The sequence below is a fragment of the Platichthys flesus genome, chromosome 10 (genome assembly GCF_949316205.1).
Source record: "Platichthys flesus chromosome 10, fPlaFle2.1, whole genome shotgun sequence".
Taxonomy (NCBI): domain Eukaryota; kingdom Metazoa; phylum Chordata; class Actinopteri; order Pleuronectiformes; family Pleuronectidae; genus Platichthys; species Platichthys flesus.
In genome coordinates this window covers 15,657,569-15,676,244 of record NC_084954.1, presented here as the reverse complement: position 1 = coordinate 15,676,244, position 18,676 = coordinate 15,657,569, and the positions used below count along the sequence as shown (strand labels likewise).

General features: G+C 43.5%; 1 protein-coding gene across 1 annotated transcript in view; it reads left to right on the top strand.

Moving 5' to 3' along the window:
- tmem63c (transmembrane protein 63C) overlaps window positions 1-17,599 on the top strand; it is a 32,325-nt gene extending 14,726 nt beyond the window's left edge. Inside the window, exons 4-23 of the mRNA XM_062398139.1 lie at window positions 470-557; window positions 2,495-2,532; window positions 3,261-3,403; window positions 4,378-4,429; window positions 4,550-4,658; window positions 5,164-5,237; window positions 6,085-6,165; window positions 6,249-6,369; window positions 6,565-6,698; window positions 6,844-6,966; window positions 8,437-8,590; window positions 8,688-8,794; window positions 9,430-9,516; window positions 10,544-10,609; window positions 10,687-10,849; window positions 10,940-11,045; window positions 11,921-12,088; window positions 12,184-12,296; window positions 12,376-12,450; window positions 13,273-17,599. Coding sequence (XP_062254123.1) covers window positions 470-557; window positions 2,495-2,532; window positions 3,261-3,403; window positions 4,378-4,429; window positions 4,550-4,658; window positions 5,164-5,237; window positions 6,085-6,165; window positions 6,249-6,369; window positions 6,565-6,698; window positions 6,844-6,966; window positions 8,437-8,590; window positions 8,688-8,794; window positions 9,430-9,516; window positions 10,544-10,609; window positions 10,687-10,849; window positions 10,940-11,045; window positions 11,921-12,088; window positions 12,184-12,296; window positions 12,376-12,450; window positions 13,273-13,503 — 2,233 coding nt within the window. The 3' untranslated portion in view covers window positions 13,504-17,599. The remainder of the gene's footprint in view (window positions 1-469; window positions 558-2,494; window positions 2,533-3,260; window positions 3,404-4,377; window positions 4,430-4,549; window positions 4,659-5,163; window positions 5,238-6,084; window positions 6,166-6,248; window positions 6,370-6,564; window positions 6,699-6,843; window positions 6,967-8,436; window positions 8,591-8,687; window positions 8,795-9,429; window positions 9,517-10,543; window positions 10,610-10,686; window positions 10,850-10,939; window positions 11,046-11,920; window positions 12,089-12,183; window positions 12,297-12,375; window positions 12,451-13,272) is intronic.
- The last annotated feature ends 1,077 nt before the right edge of the window (window positions 17,600-18,676 follow it).

Below are 18,676 nucleotides of genomic sequence, written 5' to 3'. Positions count from 1 at the left end.
GCTGCAGAGGACTTCTCCTGCTTGGTTCCTCTCCGTTGGAGTGAAGGAGGCTCGATTAGTTCTGCCTGACCAGCGGCCGCTCAGCAGCACCTGAGGGCAGGCAGCATCTGTGTGTTTTGCTGAGCGCTCCTCTCTCATGCTAACACAATTATTCTGCTTAATTTGACACGCTGTGGAACTGTCAGCGTTGCGGCCCGCAGAGAAATATCCACAGATTCAATCATCACACTGCCTCTATTAGATCTGTCCACACTGTGTAATGTCTTCAAGCACTGAGGGTTAGTTTTCACACGGGTGCTGGAACAGGGCCGACTGCGGCGGTGAAGCCACATGTCTGTCACTTGCCTGTCTGTGTCGCGGCTGTGATCTCCCTTGAAGCACAGAATTGATACAGTACTATAAACTGATAACTTGGTGTCAGGCTGTGGTGGTCAGTGTGATGACCCCACTGTTTCTTTCTCTTCTTCAGTCTGACGTCCCTGTTTTATGGAGAAGCCAGTGAGAAGGAGAAGACTCCCTCCGAGTCCAGCCCATCTGACTCTGAGACCAAGGACCCGGTGAGTTCTGAGGTCTCCATCACTTCATAAAAGCACCAAGGAACCGGCACTGTCAGATCAATCAAAGCTTCCCTATTGAGTCCCCCATAAACCCACTTCATACGTCCTTAGGTCTAACAAAGAGGCTGAATGCATTTCTTACCTCATAAAATCAAACCCACACAGCGTGATCACACCACTCTGCAGTTGCCCTCAGCGTTACGGTGTCATTGTTGTTGTTTTTTTAGCATCTTTTAGCTCATTGTTTTGGTCCTGTTGCTCTGGAGCTCCATTGTGACGGAAAAAAAGTTCTGATAAACCCACTTCCAGCTTTAATGTTTCCTGCACCCAACTGCAGACACGATAAGCTACTACCTGTTGAGCTGAGGAACAATCTGCCCTTCCACATCAGGACTCTGGACCCTTTAAAACTCTCCTCCAAACCTGTTTTTACTCCCTGGCTTTTAAAACAGGTATAGAGACATATATTTATGTTTTTTTATTCACCATGTAAGTGTTTTATGCATCTCTCAAGAGTCCCACATTTTTTGGAAACTAGATCAGAGGAAAAAGGAGAGTGAATATTGACTCAGCCTCCTCTCTGCCGGGTTTGTACAGTTTATAGGTAACTGTTTGCTTACATGATCAAACATTTTCCAATAACCCAAATTAAAATGATGCACCTGAATATGAGCACAACATTTCTCTGTTATGAATTCATGTTTATTTAATTGTTTTATTTGAAGCTGTTTGGTACAAGCTCTGCTTATGGCTAAATAAGTTGTACTACAAGAGAATGCCCCCTTTGCATAGATCCTCTCCATCTTTAGATTTGTCTCTGGAGGAAAAGTCATCATTTTTGAACATTTCACCAGTCAGTCTTCTGGCTCCCTTCCCCCCCCCGCCGCCCCAGCGACCGGCTCTGCCGCTCTGCCCACCCGCAGCTGCGGCTCAGAACGAGATTAGCCCGACGTCTCCTTACCACAGGATGGAAACTTTTCCACTGTCTCTCCCTTTTACTGCTGCCCAGTGCAGCTCAGCACACTGGGTGACCGTGAAGGATGCTGATGTGAACTGCAAACAAAGCCGGGAAACACAAGAACAGCAAATGATTCTCACTGAGTATCAGAAGTTCATTTACAGGTTCTGAGATTATTCGAAATGTGAAAGACGACATTCGACATGATTTCCCCTCGCAGACAGTGATGCTATGTTAGGTCACTCCCACGCTTTTGACATGCACTCTTAAACATATCTCCTCATCTCAACACTGCTCTACAGCGCCACTCCTGTTTAAAAAAAAACTCCACACGGTTCCCGATATAGTATAATTACGGTAAAGAAACATAGTATTTGAGGAGAAGAGTCCAATTACCTTCACAAAGCAAAATATGTCGGAGAGTGCACAATGGGCAACGTAAAAACACGTCTCACGTATGAGAAGGCTATAATCAACATGACCACTAATGTCAGAGGGTCTGCCAGGCTTCCTCATCATGCCCTTCTGTATTTACAGTCATTATAACAAGGTGTCCCCGCTCATTGGTCTGTGATATAGTGATGTCTAGAAAACCGGCCTCGCTGCATTTTTACAGTAAAGCCTGCTCGTCCCGAGGCGTCATCTGTCGTAGGAGGAAAGTTTTAGCCGAACCGTGTTTGACACCATGACACCTGTGTGATAGGCTGAGGTCACTGTGCTGTTTATAAGACAAGGAGTCAGACTGGAGTCATGGGCCTACACAAAGCTGAGGCGGCACCAAAGTGGTTACTGCTCCAGACCTATTAAACCCTTCGCCCCCCCCCCCCCCCCCCCCCTTTTTACTCTGCAGACCTCATTACTATGCAAATAGTGGATGCTCGCTGGCAGCCAGATGTGGCCCGGCCTCGCATGCACGTGTCATTTATTATCCTGAATAACCGATCCATTGTGATGTTTTATGATTCCCGTCTCCTCGCAGGGCTTCTGCTCGTGGCTCTCATCTCTTTACCATATGAAGTAAGTAAACAAAGACCTTGTAATTATTTCACCCTCCTCTCATCCAAGCTTCCATCATTTTATTGGCCCTCTGTCTTCTAGCATGATGTCTCGTGTTATATCTCATTTAGCTGCAAAAACAAACGCGTCTGGGCTCGTGTGACCGCTGGTGCCATGGTTTCCCGCTGGATATTTGCACTCGAGTCTGACTGCCCACGACAGATTTTAGCCTGTAAAAAAAAAAAAAAAAGGATTTCCATGGTGTCCATGGTTTCCATAGTATTATTGTGGAGTTTGCGTGCTGCTGTTTTTAGCTGTCTTGCCAGTGGCTCACCCTGGGATCCCATGGGAGAGTGCAAACCCACCCTGAGTCTTCTCAATGTGTGGGCCGCCCTGCACACCTATTTTCTTCAAGTTTTTTTTTTTCCTTTCCTCTCTTTTTTTCTCTTGTACTTTTTTATGACACTGAGTTTTCTGAAGCTCCCGCCTGGTGACCGCAGCTTCTGGCATCAAATTGTCGTGCTGCGGTTTAAGTCATGATGAGGTACAAGCCTTTGGCCCGGTTGCCCCGGCAATGGAGGGGACTTCATGCATGTGCTTGTCTGTGATCACACCCGTCTGATTACTATTGCATCTGCGCAAGTGGAAATTTCATCACTGACCCCCTTGCAGCATCTTTCTATTTGTCGGAGTTTGGGATATCAGGTTTTTCGGGATTTAGAACATTTCCCTTCTCTCTCCTCCTGCAGGGACGAGGAGATCCGCAGCAAATGTGGCATCGATGCCGTCACATACCTGTCCTTCCAGCGCCACATCATCCTGCTCATGACCGTAGTGTGCTTGCTGTCTTTGGCCGTAATCCTGCCGGTCAACTTTTCCGGGAACCTCCTGGGTATTTCTGTCCTCATACGATGGTTCGGCTAGCCAGTTGTTAGAGAGGCCAGAGGATATCCCTAAACTAACATGGGGCACCTCACAGAGAGCGAGGCCAGGCCACACAGAGACGATCACACACACACACACACACACACACACACACACACACACACACACACACACACACAGGACAAGGGATTTACTGGTTTGAACGTAGAGAATAAAACTTGAAATTATCTGTGGCAACAGTCGACTTAAAACGTGTCTTGCAAAATGAAAATAAGATCAAAAGAGAAATCTAACTTGAAGGATCATTTTAACTTCACAATATGATGGAGTACAACTACTTATTTAACACAAACACACACTTCAACCAACTCACATACCAGTGGCAACTCATCAAGTGCTTCCCCGAGTCAGACTGTAGGAATAGAAAGTGCCTCATTTCCTCCCGTCTTGCCCATGTAGGTGTCAGGGCCGGGACGCTGCACAACAACACCAGCTGCTGTTTCGCAGCAGAAATGCCTTCTGGCGGTTGTGTGCTTTTCTTTTTTCTTTTTTTTTTAGGAAGTGTTGAGTAAGATGTTCCATAAGGGGACAAAGGCAGGAGACATCGTCTATGAGGAGCTGAGCCGTCCGCAGAAACTTTTTCCTAATACTGTCGGCTGCAATCTAGGATGAGTGTGTCACCCCCCCCCCCCCAGTCATTAAATAAGCCGACACATGTTGACTGGCTGCCATGGCAACAGCAAACAAAGGGTGTCTGAATTGGAACAGCAGAGGTCGGCTGATTTTTTTTCTAATTAGATTTTTTTGTGGAATTTTCCTTGAGCTGAGGGAGATTTCAATCTGAAAAGTCCAATGTGTTCCCCTGAATAGTGACATTGCTTCATGGTTGCCTCATCCTCCAGACAGAAGAGGAGGAGTTTCCTTAAAGTCGTTTGAGAATTATAACGTCTCGCTCTCTGTCCTGTTTCATTATACCTACAGGAGACAGTCCTGAAAACTTTGGAAGAACGACACTGGCTAATGTCGGTGCAAAGTAAGTGTAACACTGCACGCATGACCTAAACATCTCCCGAAACACCACAGACCCGTGAAAGTGAAAACACTGGTTCCTCTTTATGGATTGAAAGCACAGTGGTGTGTTCTCGGTCGACAGGAACAGCTTCCTGTGGCTCCACAGCATCCTCGCTCTGGTTTACTTCATCATCACGTCGCTGTGCATGGTTCATCACTCGATAAGGCTGGAGTACAGAGAAGACGAGAAGGTCGGTCTCCATCAAATCGTCTGGTTCAAACATCTTATCAAGTCAGTTTCTTCATTTGAGAACGTTTTTTATTTTAGGGATAAACTCCCCGAAATGGATAATCGTGTTTTCGAGGGGGGGGCAAAAATTCACTGTAAAAATCTGAATGGCAGAATTGTCTCAGAGCTGATCTGCACATAGATTTATTTGTTTCCCTTCCCAGGCCCAAGATTGGTGGCACTTAGTTTAGTCGTTTTTGTGTAATCCTGCTAACAAATGTACCAACAAAATTATAACCTACTTGGCAAAGGTCAAAGCCTATATCACACCCTAAAGAACACGTATTCTTTTGTTTTAAGAAAATGCCTGACAATGGATAACAAGACAAAGAGTCTACAGCCATGATAGAAACTATGGAGGCTTTTATTTGACGGCCTCTGGATAAGATGGGGGTCTGGTCATGTAGGGGCTGATTTGCAGTTTATTCTTACATAACAATTGATGGTGTTTACCTTCTGTGTTGCAGGTAGCCAGGACACTGATGATCACCTCTATACCCAGAGAGATCTCTGACCCAGGACTCATCACCAAACATTTACAGTACAACATCATTTTTTTATCTCTCTATTATGTTCGGTTACATCCTGTCTTCATGTTTCTTTACTGTCATGGAGGAAGCCCTGTCATGTCCATTGCTCGTACATGAATCAGAATTAGAATCAGAAGGTATTTATTGCTAAGTAGGTTTACACCGACAAGGAATTTGCTCTGGTTATTGGTGCATACAATGAACATAGAAACATAAAAACACAATAAATACAACACACGTAAAAAAAAGCAATAAAAAGAAACAATATATATTTACTCACTATTTACTTCTTATTTACTCACTTTTTCTAATATTTATAAAAAGTTACATTTATTTAGACATAAACATATCTAAATGAAAGTATATAAAAGATAAAAGATATAAAAAGTGAAGTAAAAAGTGAAATGCAAAACAGTGAACCGTGTCAGATTGCAACATGTAACCCTAACCCTAACAGTATTATATAATATAATATAATGTGTTAATGTAACACATCCTTGAGGTGTGGGGGTGGAATAAAAGTCTGAGTCAGGTGGGGGTGCCGGGCCTTGTTGATGAGGCCAACTGCAGCCGGGAAGAAGCTGGTCTTGTAGCGGGCGGTTTTGGTTCTGATGGACCGCAGCCTCCTGCCCGAGGGAAGAACCTCAAAGAGTTTGTGACCCGGGTGGGAAGGATCAGCCACAATCTTACCTGCACGCCTCAGGGTCCTAGAGGCCAACAGGTCCTGCAGAGATGGCAGATTGCAACCGATCACCTTCTCAGCAGAACGGATGATACGCTGCAGCCTCCTTTTGTCGTTTGCAGTGGCACAGGCTCGGTACACGCTTTCTGATTCATATCTTCTTCTCCATTCACCAGTGAGGCCTACCCCAGCTGCACTGTCACCGACATCCGCTTCTGCTTGGACATCCACAAGCTGATGAGACTGGACCTTGAGAGGTAGGACCGCTGCTACCTTACATGGGAAACAACACAGTTTAGTTCCTGACCAGCGTGAAGCTCTTATCTGTTGCCTTCTGCAGGCGTAAAGCGATGAAGGGAAGGGTGTATTTTGCCACCAAAGCCCAAAAGGAGGGAAAGATCATGATCAAGACTCATCCGTGTGCTCAGATATTCTGCTGCGACATCTGCGGCTTTGAAAAGGTACATTTCAGCAGTGATGTGGGGATTTGCACATGGGGTTATTTGTGGAGTTGTAGCCTTGTTGTGCTGCACAGAGAGGATGCTACCACTGGATGGCACTGCAGTCCACACTGTACAACTGTAATATTTGTAATGGACTTCTCAGAGAAACAGATGCAGTGAGAAATGTGTGCTCTAACTTCGTTTTCCGTGCAGGTGGATGCAGAGCAGTACTACAGTGAATTGGAAGAAAAGCGGACGGACGAGTTCAACGCCGAGAAGAATCGCATCTCCTTGAAGCGGCTGGGCATCGCCTTTGTGACTTTTCGTGATGAGAGGATGACGGCTGTGTGAGTAAACAGCAGCGGGACTCTGAGGTTTCTGTGTGTCAGGGCCTGTCGCCACACAAACCCCGTCACAGCGGGGGAGAAACCATAAAGAAGAAGATACGAGCCTTCTTCGGTGCCTGATGCACATTTCTTTGCTGTTCTGCAGGATTGTGAAGGACTACAGTCGTGTGCACTGCCGCCGCAGACCCCAGCAGTCCAGCATCACCACGGTGGTGCAGTCTCACCAATGGGGGGTCGGCTATGCACCCGCTCCCAGTGACATCATCTGGTGAGTAGGCCCACAAGCACATGGTGCTTTTAAAACCTCATCAGTCCCATTATTCTTCTTGGACTTTCCCTCAATCCTCCCACAAGTCTAGAAACTTCCACTGTCCTACTATTATTTACAAACACTTATCCTGTGCATGGTCACAGGGGTGTGTAAATTACTCACATCCACAATGCTCTAATGTAACTGGCATGTGTTTGGACAGTGGGAGGAAACCAGATTGCCAACGGAAACACACACGGACACAGAATTTGAGCGTAACATCTATTTTTGTCTTATTCCTCATTAAAACCCTGTTCAGGCCTGATACTAACATCCTTCCTGAGTGATCTAATCACAAGTGGTCAGTGCTGAGTTCCGGTCGGAACGCCTGTATCACACAGACCACATTCGGAGGTGATCGGAGACACGTGTGGCCACATTCTTTTCGATGTGTGAACTCAAATGCCCCCTGGGACATATATGAAGGACCCAGTTCACGTTGATTAATACGTTGATTTGTTTGTAGACAAGCTCATTTGGTCATTTGGGAAGTGAGATGGTCGCAGGAGTGAAAGTATAGTATAGTGAAAAAAGTATGGATATTTGTGTTAAACTGGGAGTAAAAGTGAAAAGTTTTCAGAACTTACTCAAGTGAAGTACGGATACTTGAGTACATCAGTATTTGCATATGGAGGGGGAAGTGAGATCTGATCACTAGTGGTCGCAGGAGACACATTCAGGATGCATTTCAAAACCAGGTGTTAACAGATAAATTTGACAGTTTGGAAACCTCGGGATCATGATTGGACTTTTTAGTTGTTTTTTTTGTTCTATGACTATAATAAGGCTTGTTAGTGCAATTTGTAGTAGAAGACCTCAAGGAGTCTTATCTATACTGTTTCTTTTTTTAATCGAGAACTGTTTCTCTGCTTGAAGAAAACTCTGAAACAACCAACAGCAGCGTTCAGGATGTATCAGTATGTTAATGCTCTCAAACACCTTTTAAAACTCATTCCCCATCAGTGATTGGATGCGAGGCCATTATGCATGTTTCCTATCTTGGAGAGTGAATGCAGCAGGCTCAGTGAGATTATGTAACAAACGAGTGATGCATATATATGGGCGATTAACCAAGGGGATGGTAGCGCTCATTGTTTTTATGCTTCACGCCTGATTGGCTGCAGCGTGTTTGTATGCACACATGTTTTTCTGTACTGTTTGTTGCAGCAGCAGGCTGCTGGGGTTAAGGAGGGACTTGTGTTCATCATTAAAACTGAGCGTCGAAATGCACCACTGCCAACCTGCTCTCCAGGCCAGTCCAGTGGAAACCCACTAATCAAGTTACACGAAAGAAATGACTGGCTATTCCTGATTGTTCTCAGTACCCGCAGCACTGGTGTGTCAGGGGAGAGAAGTGTTATAATGTGCTGTCTGGGCTCCTGGATGATTGTTGTGAACAGAGGCACATTATTTCTCTCCCACCACCAGGGAGAACCTGTCGGTGTGTGGATCTCGCTGGTGGCTCCGCTGCGTCCTCCTCAACATCCTCCTCTTCCTGCTGCTCTTCTTCCTCACCACTCCCGCCATCATCGTCAACACCATGGACAAGTTCAACGTCACCAAGCCCGTGGAGAGCCTGCAGGTCAGAGCTGGAAACCGACTTGGAACCTATGTGCTTCGTTTTTGTTTTTATTAACCTCTTCCGTGTCATTCATTAACCAATTCGCTTTCCAATACAGAGCCCTGTCATTACCCAGTTCTTCCCGACCCTCCTGCTGTGGGCGTTCTCGGTGCTCCTGCCCTTCATCGTCTACTACTCAGCCTTCTTTGAGTCCCACTGGACCAGGTACTCACCAGCCATCGACCGCCTCTCGCCTCTCTCCTCTGAAATGGAAATGCCTCCCTTCAAATGGACTCTTCATGTGTGGCTGCCTGTCTTCCTCTCAACTCTCAGTATTTCTTTTTTCTTTTTTTTTTCATCTCAATTATTATTTTTTCTCTCTTTCAACCTCTTTACTCTCTCCCTCCTTCTTGCTGTCACTCTCCCTGCACTGTTATTCTGGGCAGGTTGTCATAGAGATCCCCATGTGAGGATAATGATATGCACTGTAGTCGCCGTGCGCAGAGGAGCAGCACATGGCGACTAGTAGGAGGAAGAGGAGGAAGTGGAGGAGGAGGAGGAGGAGGAGACAGCTTTGCATGAGGAGACAATCTCATGAAGCACCTATGAGCACCCATTCTTTACATAACCACCCCCCCCCCACAAACGTGTTGTGCAGGCGTGATGTGCGAAAAAGCGAATGTAAATCTTCTGTTTACTGGAGTGAAACGTATAGTTCGTGCTCATGAGCCCGACAGTCCTGTAAATGTAAAGTCACATTACTTCAAATGACGCATTAGTAATGGTGGAGATGTATTTGTAAACAGGCATCGCATAAGGATGTTCTTACGATCCCTCGTCTCTGTCATCTACTGTTTCAGATCTGGTGAGAACCAAGTGACGATGCACAAGTGCTTCTTACTGCTGGTCTTCATGGTCATCATACTTCCCTCGCTCGGTCTGTCCAGGTACAACCACACACTTCTTATGCTCATTACCGCAAAAAAACTACTGGACGGATTTCACCAAACTTGGCGGAGGGATGCAGTATGGGTCAGGGACAGAGGTGGCACAAAGTACACACACTCTTTACTCAAGTAGAAATACAACCCAGGTAAAAGAATATAAGTACTGAGTCTACCTCCTTACTCAATCAGAAGTATAAAAGTAAAATCTCTGAAATGCACTGAATGTATAATAGTGAAAAGCCCATTTCTAACGGCTGTATCCGTGCAAAGCGTTGATATAGTTTGAAGACGATTAAACATAAACCACTCTCACTTCAGATAAAACAAGGCATTCATATAAGGCGAGGGATTAGGATTGAAACGTGTCTGGATACCGGAAAGGCGGCGGTCGATGTTGCAAACTAAAATAAATAATCTGATAATCCCCTTTATAATAACCTTAGTGATATTCTCACACGTGTCATCCAAATTTTATGAAGTGTTGTTTTCTTTACTGTAGAATGAGCCCTTTATATTTAAATCATTTATATTTACATATTCATCTCCTCTCTGCAGAGGCCGACATGTTTTTTACAGTAGCCCAGTCTGGACAAACTAAAGACCTTTTTGAGTTTTTATGACAACTGAGGTTTTCTTTCATGCTTGGAACTGGAGAGTGAGGTGAAGGGTATTCAGCTGCAACATGCAACTTCACCACAACATTTTACACAATGAGCCTTTAAAACTAAAGTAACAAGCCCGTTTTAAATAGTAGGTAGAAAAGGTACAGATATTCGTTTTAAATGTAGAGAGTGAGAGTATTTGTACCTTTTTTGCTTCCCATTTCTGGTCAGGGAAGGACCCTTCTAATTATGGGACTGATATTTGTGTGTAATTTGGTGCAGATCCAAATAAAAATGTAGTGGATTTAAATGTGTTTTCATAAGGGGACTGCTCAGCCTTATTGGAGTTATATAGTGTACTGAGCAATCTTCTAGTTATTGTCATGCAGCTCTTTAGATTTCTCTATATGTTCCTCCCTCTGCAGTCTGGACCTGTTCTTCACCTGGCTCTTTGATGTCAACTTCCTGAACGAGAAGGAAGTCAAATTCCAGTAAGTTTTATCTATTTTTCTTCAAGATAAAATGGGGGGGGCTTGTCGGATATATCAACATCGTGTCCTTGGTGCAGGTGTGTGTTCCTTCCCGACAACGGTGCGTTCTTTGTAAATTACGTGATCACGTCCAGCCTGATTGGCACGTCCATGGAGCTGCTCCGTATCCCGGCACTGACGGTGTACGCCGTCCGCCTCTGCTTCGCTAAGTCCCAGGCCGAGCGGATTCACGTCAAGCGGGTCAGTTGAGCCTCTAGTGCTCGTGTCAGCATTTCCATATTGAGAAGTTTAAGAAGCTCACTGTGTTTTTTTTTGCGTTTTGGTTTGCAGAGTCAGGCCTATGAGTTCCAGTTTGGCCTGGAGTACGCCTGGACCATGTGCATCTTTGCTGTCACCATGACTTACAGCATCACATGTCCCATCATCACGCCTTTTGGTGAGCGACATGCCGTCTCTATCCTCCTCGACCTCCTTCTTCTGTCCCTGTTTTCCATGTGTGTATTCGCTGTCTCCCCTCATACTGTTACCCCGCTCTCCTCCGCCGCCTGCCAGTCCGATGCAGACTGTGTGAATTTGCTGCTGTACTCCCAGACGCCCAGACACAGCAAGTTGCGAGCCAGACGCCCACTCTGCTCCTGTCTCTGCCCAGAGCTCACCAAGCTGCAGCCCAAACAGGCTCCAGTCCTTCATTCCCTGCTGCTCTGTGGATTTTACCTGTTTACAGCAGACTGATGTTTGAGTTATGAGGCAAATAATCTGAAAATGCTAAATATTAATAAAAAAAATGCATCAAAGTAACTTGTATTCCAACATATCATTGCTTGAGATATTCAAACTTGTTTCTCCTGCTGTACAGACTTTATAATGACCATTCATTGGATTAACTTTGAATCTTTCAGTCAATGTCAGCTCTGAAAACATTTTCAGAGATAATTGGGCCTGGCTTTTTGTCCTTTAGTTCACATACTTAAAATTTCAATTAATTCCCAAAAATGTTATCGTCATGCACTACATAGAAAGTGATGGTAAATATTAGTCTTTTGGGATTTAGACCCCTCGGGATTAGAAGGGGGTGAGAGAGAGAGAGAGAGAGAGAGAGAGAGAGAGAGAGAGAGAGAGAGAGAGAGAGAGAGAGAGAGAGAGAGAGAGAGAGAGAGAGAGAGAGAGAGAGAGAGAGAGAGAGAGAGAGAGAGAGAGAGAGAGAGAGAGAGAGAGAGAGAGAATTGCGAATGATAAAAAAAAAAGCTTCATAAGGTTGTTGTCTTGCAGAGCCCAGTGTAAAACTGTAATTGTGTTGTTGTGTCCCTGCAGGTTTGCTCTACGTGATCCTGAAGCACATGGTCGACCGGTACAACATCTACTATGCATACGTTCCCACCAAGCTCAGCCAGCGGATCCACAGAGCCGCCATCAACCAGGTCGTCTTGGCCCCTCTCCTCTGCATGTTCTGGCTGCTCTTCTTCTCTGTGCTCAAATTAGGTACTTTATCAAACACAATTATTTCCTGTGTAACAGTTGTGTAAGACGGCTTCAAGGGGTTTAAATCCGTTGCACTCTATCTTTTATTTTTAAAGGTGCAGTGCATCCCATCACCCTCTTCACCTTCGCGTCCCTGCTCTCCTGCATCGTCTTCTCTCTCTTCCGCTTGTGCCTTAGGAAGCGACCGGACAAGTCAATGAGCTACCAGGTCAGCAGCTTTACTGGGACCCAGTGGGATCAGGTTCGTCCGAGGAAACTCTGATGCTCAGTTCCTCTCTGTGTTTCAGATGTCTGATCAGCCAACAGAGGGGACGTTCACTGACGCAGACAGGAGCACTGGGACATCCACCACGGCCTCCAATGTACAGTACCACAGTTTTCTCCTATTTGCCAGGACCCCATTAAAGCATAGAATCATGTTAGTTATGTGCATGATATCAAAATATTCACATATGCCCTTAATGAATACTGAACATTTTACAAAGCTTCTACAAAGCCTAGTTTTTTTTCAGGTAGGTGCTTTTAAAGCTAGGGTTGGTAATCCTGGAAAAACTAGTAATAGCAGTTTGCACTGAATAGCAACCGATATCCTGTTGGCCTCTTGTCAAAGCTACGCCCCCAAAACACATGAACGTGCACACTCTGAAAACTGCCAGACGATGACTTTTCCGTGACTCTGACAATCGTCTCTGATTCAGCTGTAATGCCGTATTTCTCTAAATACAGAGAGGCATGTTGTTTAGCGACACACAGGTACTTCATTATCATTTATTCATTATCGTTTATTACAGTCCTGTTATTACAGACACCAGCTTTTTTTCCTTTATTTGTGGACAACTTTATTTTTTGATGGCTATCAGAACGTGAAGAGGATTCCAACAAATGGGATAATAAGTGTTTCAGAATCAAAATAAATTGGATTTTGATATTTGTCATTTTTATCTTTAGCCTTGACATGGTGGCACCTAGATTTATTAATTTGTTATGATCTCACCTTACTGATAATATTATACATATTGCACTGACTGTGTTTAAGATATTAATCATGAGACATGTTGAAATTGTTAAATCTTAAGTTTAGGCTGTGACAACAAACTCAACTTTCCATCTCACACGCTCCCTTTGAATTTCCTAATTCAGTGTGTGACACGATGATAAACTTTGTGTTGATTCCACTCCTGCAGCTGTTTGTGGCGTCTGTGCTACTGGAGCCAGAGCTGGCTTTGACTCCGATGCCCTCCCCGGCCCACCACGGCTACGGTGCCATGGCCAGCGCACAGGGTTCAAACCACAACCCAGCGGAGGAAGAGGAGAGCGAGGAAGACCATACCCAGACCCATGAGACTGAGATCCAAGACCCTCCAGAATCTTACTGCTCCAGCCCGCTCATGGACAGCCCTGTGGGCTACCAGTAACAACAAACCCCTCCAGCTGATTTCCATGTGTCCTTCGCCTGGGGAACACGGATTGCTTAATGTCGCAATGCTACGTTTTTGCCTCTGACCTCAGACTCTAACTTAGCTGTCTCACCACCCTGAGATTAAAATGATGAGGAACCTGGAGAGGAAAGGAGCGTAAGAATACAGGAGCAGGATTCAAATTAACATCATCATAAATGTACGTTTCTAACTGACATGACGACCACACATCAATCTTGGTTAAACATCTTTAATGTGCTTCTGTGGCTTCGCGTGCAATTTAAACGTAATGAAAGCGACTGAGGTGGAACGGCCCATATCAGAGATCAGAGATGCGGTGCCACTTCACGAGCGGGGGTGAAAGTTCCCGGCAGAGTGGGTGGTGTGAGCAGGCCCGCCCCCGCAGACTGACACAGTGGTCCGGGCGCGGGTGATATCTGGTTCCTCGGCAGCAGAGCTCGGGGAGGCTGAGGGTGAGGGCAGCGAGTTGTGAAGCCATCTGCAGCGAGAGAGCCGACAGACGGAGGGCCGAATGTAATTCAGAGATGCACTGTAATAAATGTAGACCCTCTCAGCGGAGGCCCAAGCAGCTTGACTGAACCTGAAGCTTTGTTTTAACCATCATCAACTTCAGGTTGCTATTTTTGCTATTGTATTTTTGGTGTCATTGATGTTCCGTTTGCGAGCGGGGGAAGCACTTGAGCGCGAGCAGGGATTTGCAAAGTCGCTTCAACTTAATCAGAGTATTCCCTAATTATGCTGTCTTGAATGTGTATATGATACAAGTGTACCTTTATTTATTTATTTAATTGAAATGAAAAGTTATTATTGAGCTAATTTGGTTTCTTGCTGAGTGTACGGTGATAAGATTGGTCAGAGTTGGTGGAGCTAAAAGAAAATCTATCTAATGCCGTCATATTAAATATAACATTCAATTTGGTCTTTAGGGAAATTAAATGAATTAATTAATTAACGAATGAATGAGATTAAATCTTTTCTACACTAGAATCAGTGGGTGTTTCAGCTTGCACCCAATGTTATCCACATTAAGTACAACTTTTTTTGCATCAGATGGACTAGACGGAAATACACTGAATGTTCGAAAGTTAAATCAAATATTATAAAAAAAAAAAAAAATTAGATTAGTGCCGAGTGGCACTCAAAGACCATGTATGTATCTTCGTCAAGGTGCAACAGACATTTAAATTCATTTGATTCTAAATATGTCTGATACATATATTTTTTTCAAGGAATCAACGAAAAAGTTGAAAAACGCCCTATTAAGCAAGTTTAATAAAGGCCCCCTGGTCCGGATCTTCTCAAAATGTAAAAAAATGTATTCTGGAAGTGTTCGTGTCATTCTTCTAGCTAACAGAAAAACTAAGTAAGCACCCCAACCCACTTATGTCTGTACTATAATTTCATTATTTTGTGGAATAATTTGGAGTTGTAATAATCAGCATAGTAAAATATTGAGTTTTTTTTTTATGTAACTTATTTGTAGGAAGAGTCAAATACTTGTTTGTCTAAACATTGATTGTGCTAATTGTTTTTAATTTTAATTTATTGTTTGTGTTGTTATTGCTTTCTTGGATATGACTTGTTCATTGTAATTTCCTCCCAAATATTTCCCGTTGGCCATCACTGACTAACCTGCAGACTACAGCTTTGTATTCGACAGATAGAGTAGACGAGAGTCGTCTCATCTAACTCTCAGCAAGAAAGAAAAGCAAGACTCAAAATTTAGAAGCACACTATGGATTGAAAATAGGCCGTGGAGCCGACTCATCGAATTCATCCATTTTATAAGTTACATGAAATGATAAATGTGACTTTAAAGGTACCAACCCCTGTAAAAAAAACTATTTTTAAGTATCTTGTTACCATGATGGCTCAAGTTTATTTATCCTAAAATGTCCCAACTACAAATAGTAAAACCTAACAATACAGCCCCTTGATGTCAGTTGTCTCTATTCTGTGTGACACTCCACTGCATGTAAACTGTGTTCTTATAGGTATGCATCGACAGTCGCGTATCACATGAGTTGCCGTCAGCCTGTGTGTTTGCAGGTTTTTATCTTGGGGTTGTTTTTGTTTTGTCATGGTGGGGGTGAAAGGTTTTCTCATAGACCTGAATGTAAATTTTCTTTTCTTGTCTCTTGCTGTGCCTTGAAGAAAAACTCCCTTTCGTGTGACAATCCAGCATGGCCTGAAATATGCTGCATGGACTGAAAACTAAAGAGCGGAGGAGACGACCAAGACATAAAAACTCAAAAACCCAGAGTCGTGATGCTCATTCTCACTTACAGTCAATGGGTACTTCATTTTTATTTATTTGACAGCAGTGAACTCATTCCACTTCGACATAAACAAAAGAATCTTCACCCATGAGCTGCTTTGGAGCTTTTTTCCGCAGATTTCGATGATATCACATGGTCTTCATCAGTGGATTAGTTTGCTAATTAGTCATTTAACTTTGTTGTTCAGACTTTCAATTTTGAAACTTGGCAACATGTTGGTGAAACAGTCTCTCCACTCAAGATCCACTTACTTGCTTTTTCTGAAACCTTCAAGAAAGAATAATATATTTAGAGTTTTATGCAAAAATATGTAGGAAGGTGTGATTAAGATGCTTAGTAGAGTGGAAAGTTCAAAAGTCCTTTGGCAACTCAACAAATTTTAGCCTTTGATGAAGACCATGTAACCTAGCTGAAAGCTCTGGAAGAAAATCAGTAGATCTTGGACAGAGACTTCTTTCATCTGCTGTGTCCAAGGTCCTTATAAACTTTATAAATAGACTTTAAGCTCAACAATAAGCTAACTTACTGTGTCTCCACATCAGAGCAGGTTGCTCTCTTTCTTTTAAGATGTTTTTGTATTGTGTCCTTGTTGGTGCCTTGGTGTTTTCAATCAGCTGCGGTTTTCTCTTTGGCATATGGATCATTGTATGATGTATGAGCAAGCTCTTCGTCAAAGATAAAAAAAAAAAAAAAAAGGAGTTTATCAATTGCTATTCCATTGTCTTATTTCTTTCAATGTGTTCTAGATCAGTTCCCATTAGAACAGCTGAATGGTCTGGATTGTGGATTTAAAGGGGAATTCTGGTATTTTGCAGACTGGGCCCTCTGTTTGTAAAATTGGGTGTGAGGCTACAATGTAAGCTTATGGGGCAACTACGACAGTCCACCAAATCTCCAATAAATGTACTTCTATCATCAGTAAAAGGCTCAAATTGTTAGTCTGCGTCTTTGCTCAGAACTCTGCAACATTTATTGGTGAAAAAAATTGTCCCCTTAAGATTATATTTTAGCCACTTTTGCCAATGTCACAGCTGCTGGCACAGGTGAACTTCTTCATTAACACACCCATAATTATATATGTATAGGCTCCTGGGTTGAAAAATACCAAAATTCCCCTTTTAGTTAATTTAATGACTTCAGCATTACTCATATAAATCAAATGCTTGTGATGTGATGTTTTCTACTTTCATAAGATTGATGACATATTATTTCATGAAATGTATTTGCTCTGTTTTATGAGGAAACTAACTGTAGCTCCTCATTCTGTATGAAGCAGATGAAAGCTGGCAGCAGAGAGTGTAGAATGTGGTCAGTATCATGAAGTAAAATCTGTTTGAAAAGAAAACACATCAAAGAGCTTCTCCTGTGGGTTTCTCCTCCAGAAGCTTGTTTCACAGATCATTAAACACACTATCCTTTGAAAGAAAAACACAACATAAAACGTATTAGTGTATTCTTGGCTCTAATGCCCCATGCAGGAGGTTTGTTCATTATCATGCTTAACTAGTTTTATTGTATCCTATCCTGTCATGTCTATTCATGCTCTGCGGGCTCGGCCATCCAAGGTCTTTTGGGGCTATAGCTTTCCAGATGTGTTCATGTCTCTGGGTTATAAAATGTGTGTCTCATAAGTACGTGATTTCAAATCTGAGCCTGCTGTAAATGTGGGTTGTTAGATCCCCAGGAGGTTTGAGGCTGAGCGACGCGCTGCCTTTGAGAGTGATCTCTGTCAGTCTGACAAGTCTTCATCTGTCAAAGTGAAGTTCTGTGATCTGAAATTAAAATGAGTTCATCTCAACCCACTCACCTGTGCTATGAACTGCTTGTTACTCTCCTCTACTTTGGTCTGTGATGAGGGTTTTTTGAAAGCCAGGGATTCAGACTTTCATGGGGGAAATAGTAGGCCTACTGCAATGAGCCTTAGGGAAATGTGCACATTACCGTTTGCTGACTAATCCTAAAATCTACCACCTAGAGGGACATATACCTCCACCGAGGCTAGCGCCGTATCTCAACATGCCAAAGAAAGTGAAAGTCCTGGATCTGCTCGTTTGTCTGGATCTGCAAAAAAATTTTTGGGTGGGGATCGGTTTTGAGGGTAAACAGATAGCATTGTCAGATATGCCGTCTTTCCAAATTTTTTTAGATTTTTTCAGAGTATAATTCATGGGTCTTGAAATCAGACATGTTTAGGGGACTGGTATTCCTGAGTGTGACATTTTGTTAAGGTCCAAATAAAAATTGAGGTTTAGTGAACTTTAATGTGACCCCATAAGGGGGCTGTAGGGCATTGACGGAGGTATGCTTTCTACTGAGTGCAATTCTAGGTGTTGTTTCCATAGTATGACCAGTAGTTATTCCACACACAACTTCTTGTGGAACCAAAACTTTTTACTCTTAGGGATTTGTACACAGCTTGCATGTGTAAAGTTAATGGTAAAGACGTGCGGCTAGATGGGTTTCTTCACATTTGTACAAAGGCTAGCGGTATTCCTCTGTGTTTGGGTTTACAGTCACAAGGGATATCAGCCTTCTCATAAACACATTTTGCAAAATATGAAATTCCAGTGATCCCTCTGATCATACCACCTATCCAAACAAAATCACAGAGTGAATACCGTCATTTAACAGAGAGTGAACGCATTCCAACTTTATAGCCTCAACACAATTAAACCTCTGTACAGTATGTACTACAGACCTCCTTGGCCTAGGAAGCCACATCAGAGGGTGGATACTGCACATGATTGCACAAGTGTCTGCTTTTATCCAACCACATTGGAAAGTGGTAACGCCACAGTGCTTAAATACTACTTCACAAAGTATATCCTCAAGACATCTCACACTGACTGCATGGATGTGACTATCCAGCA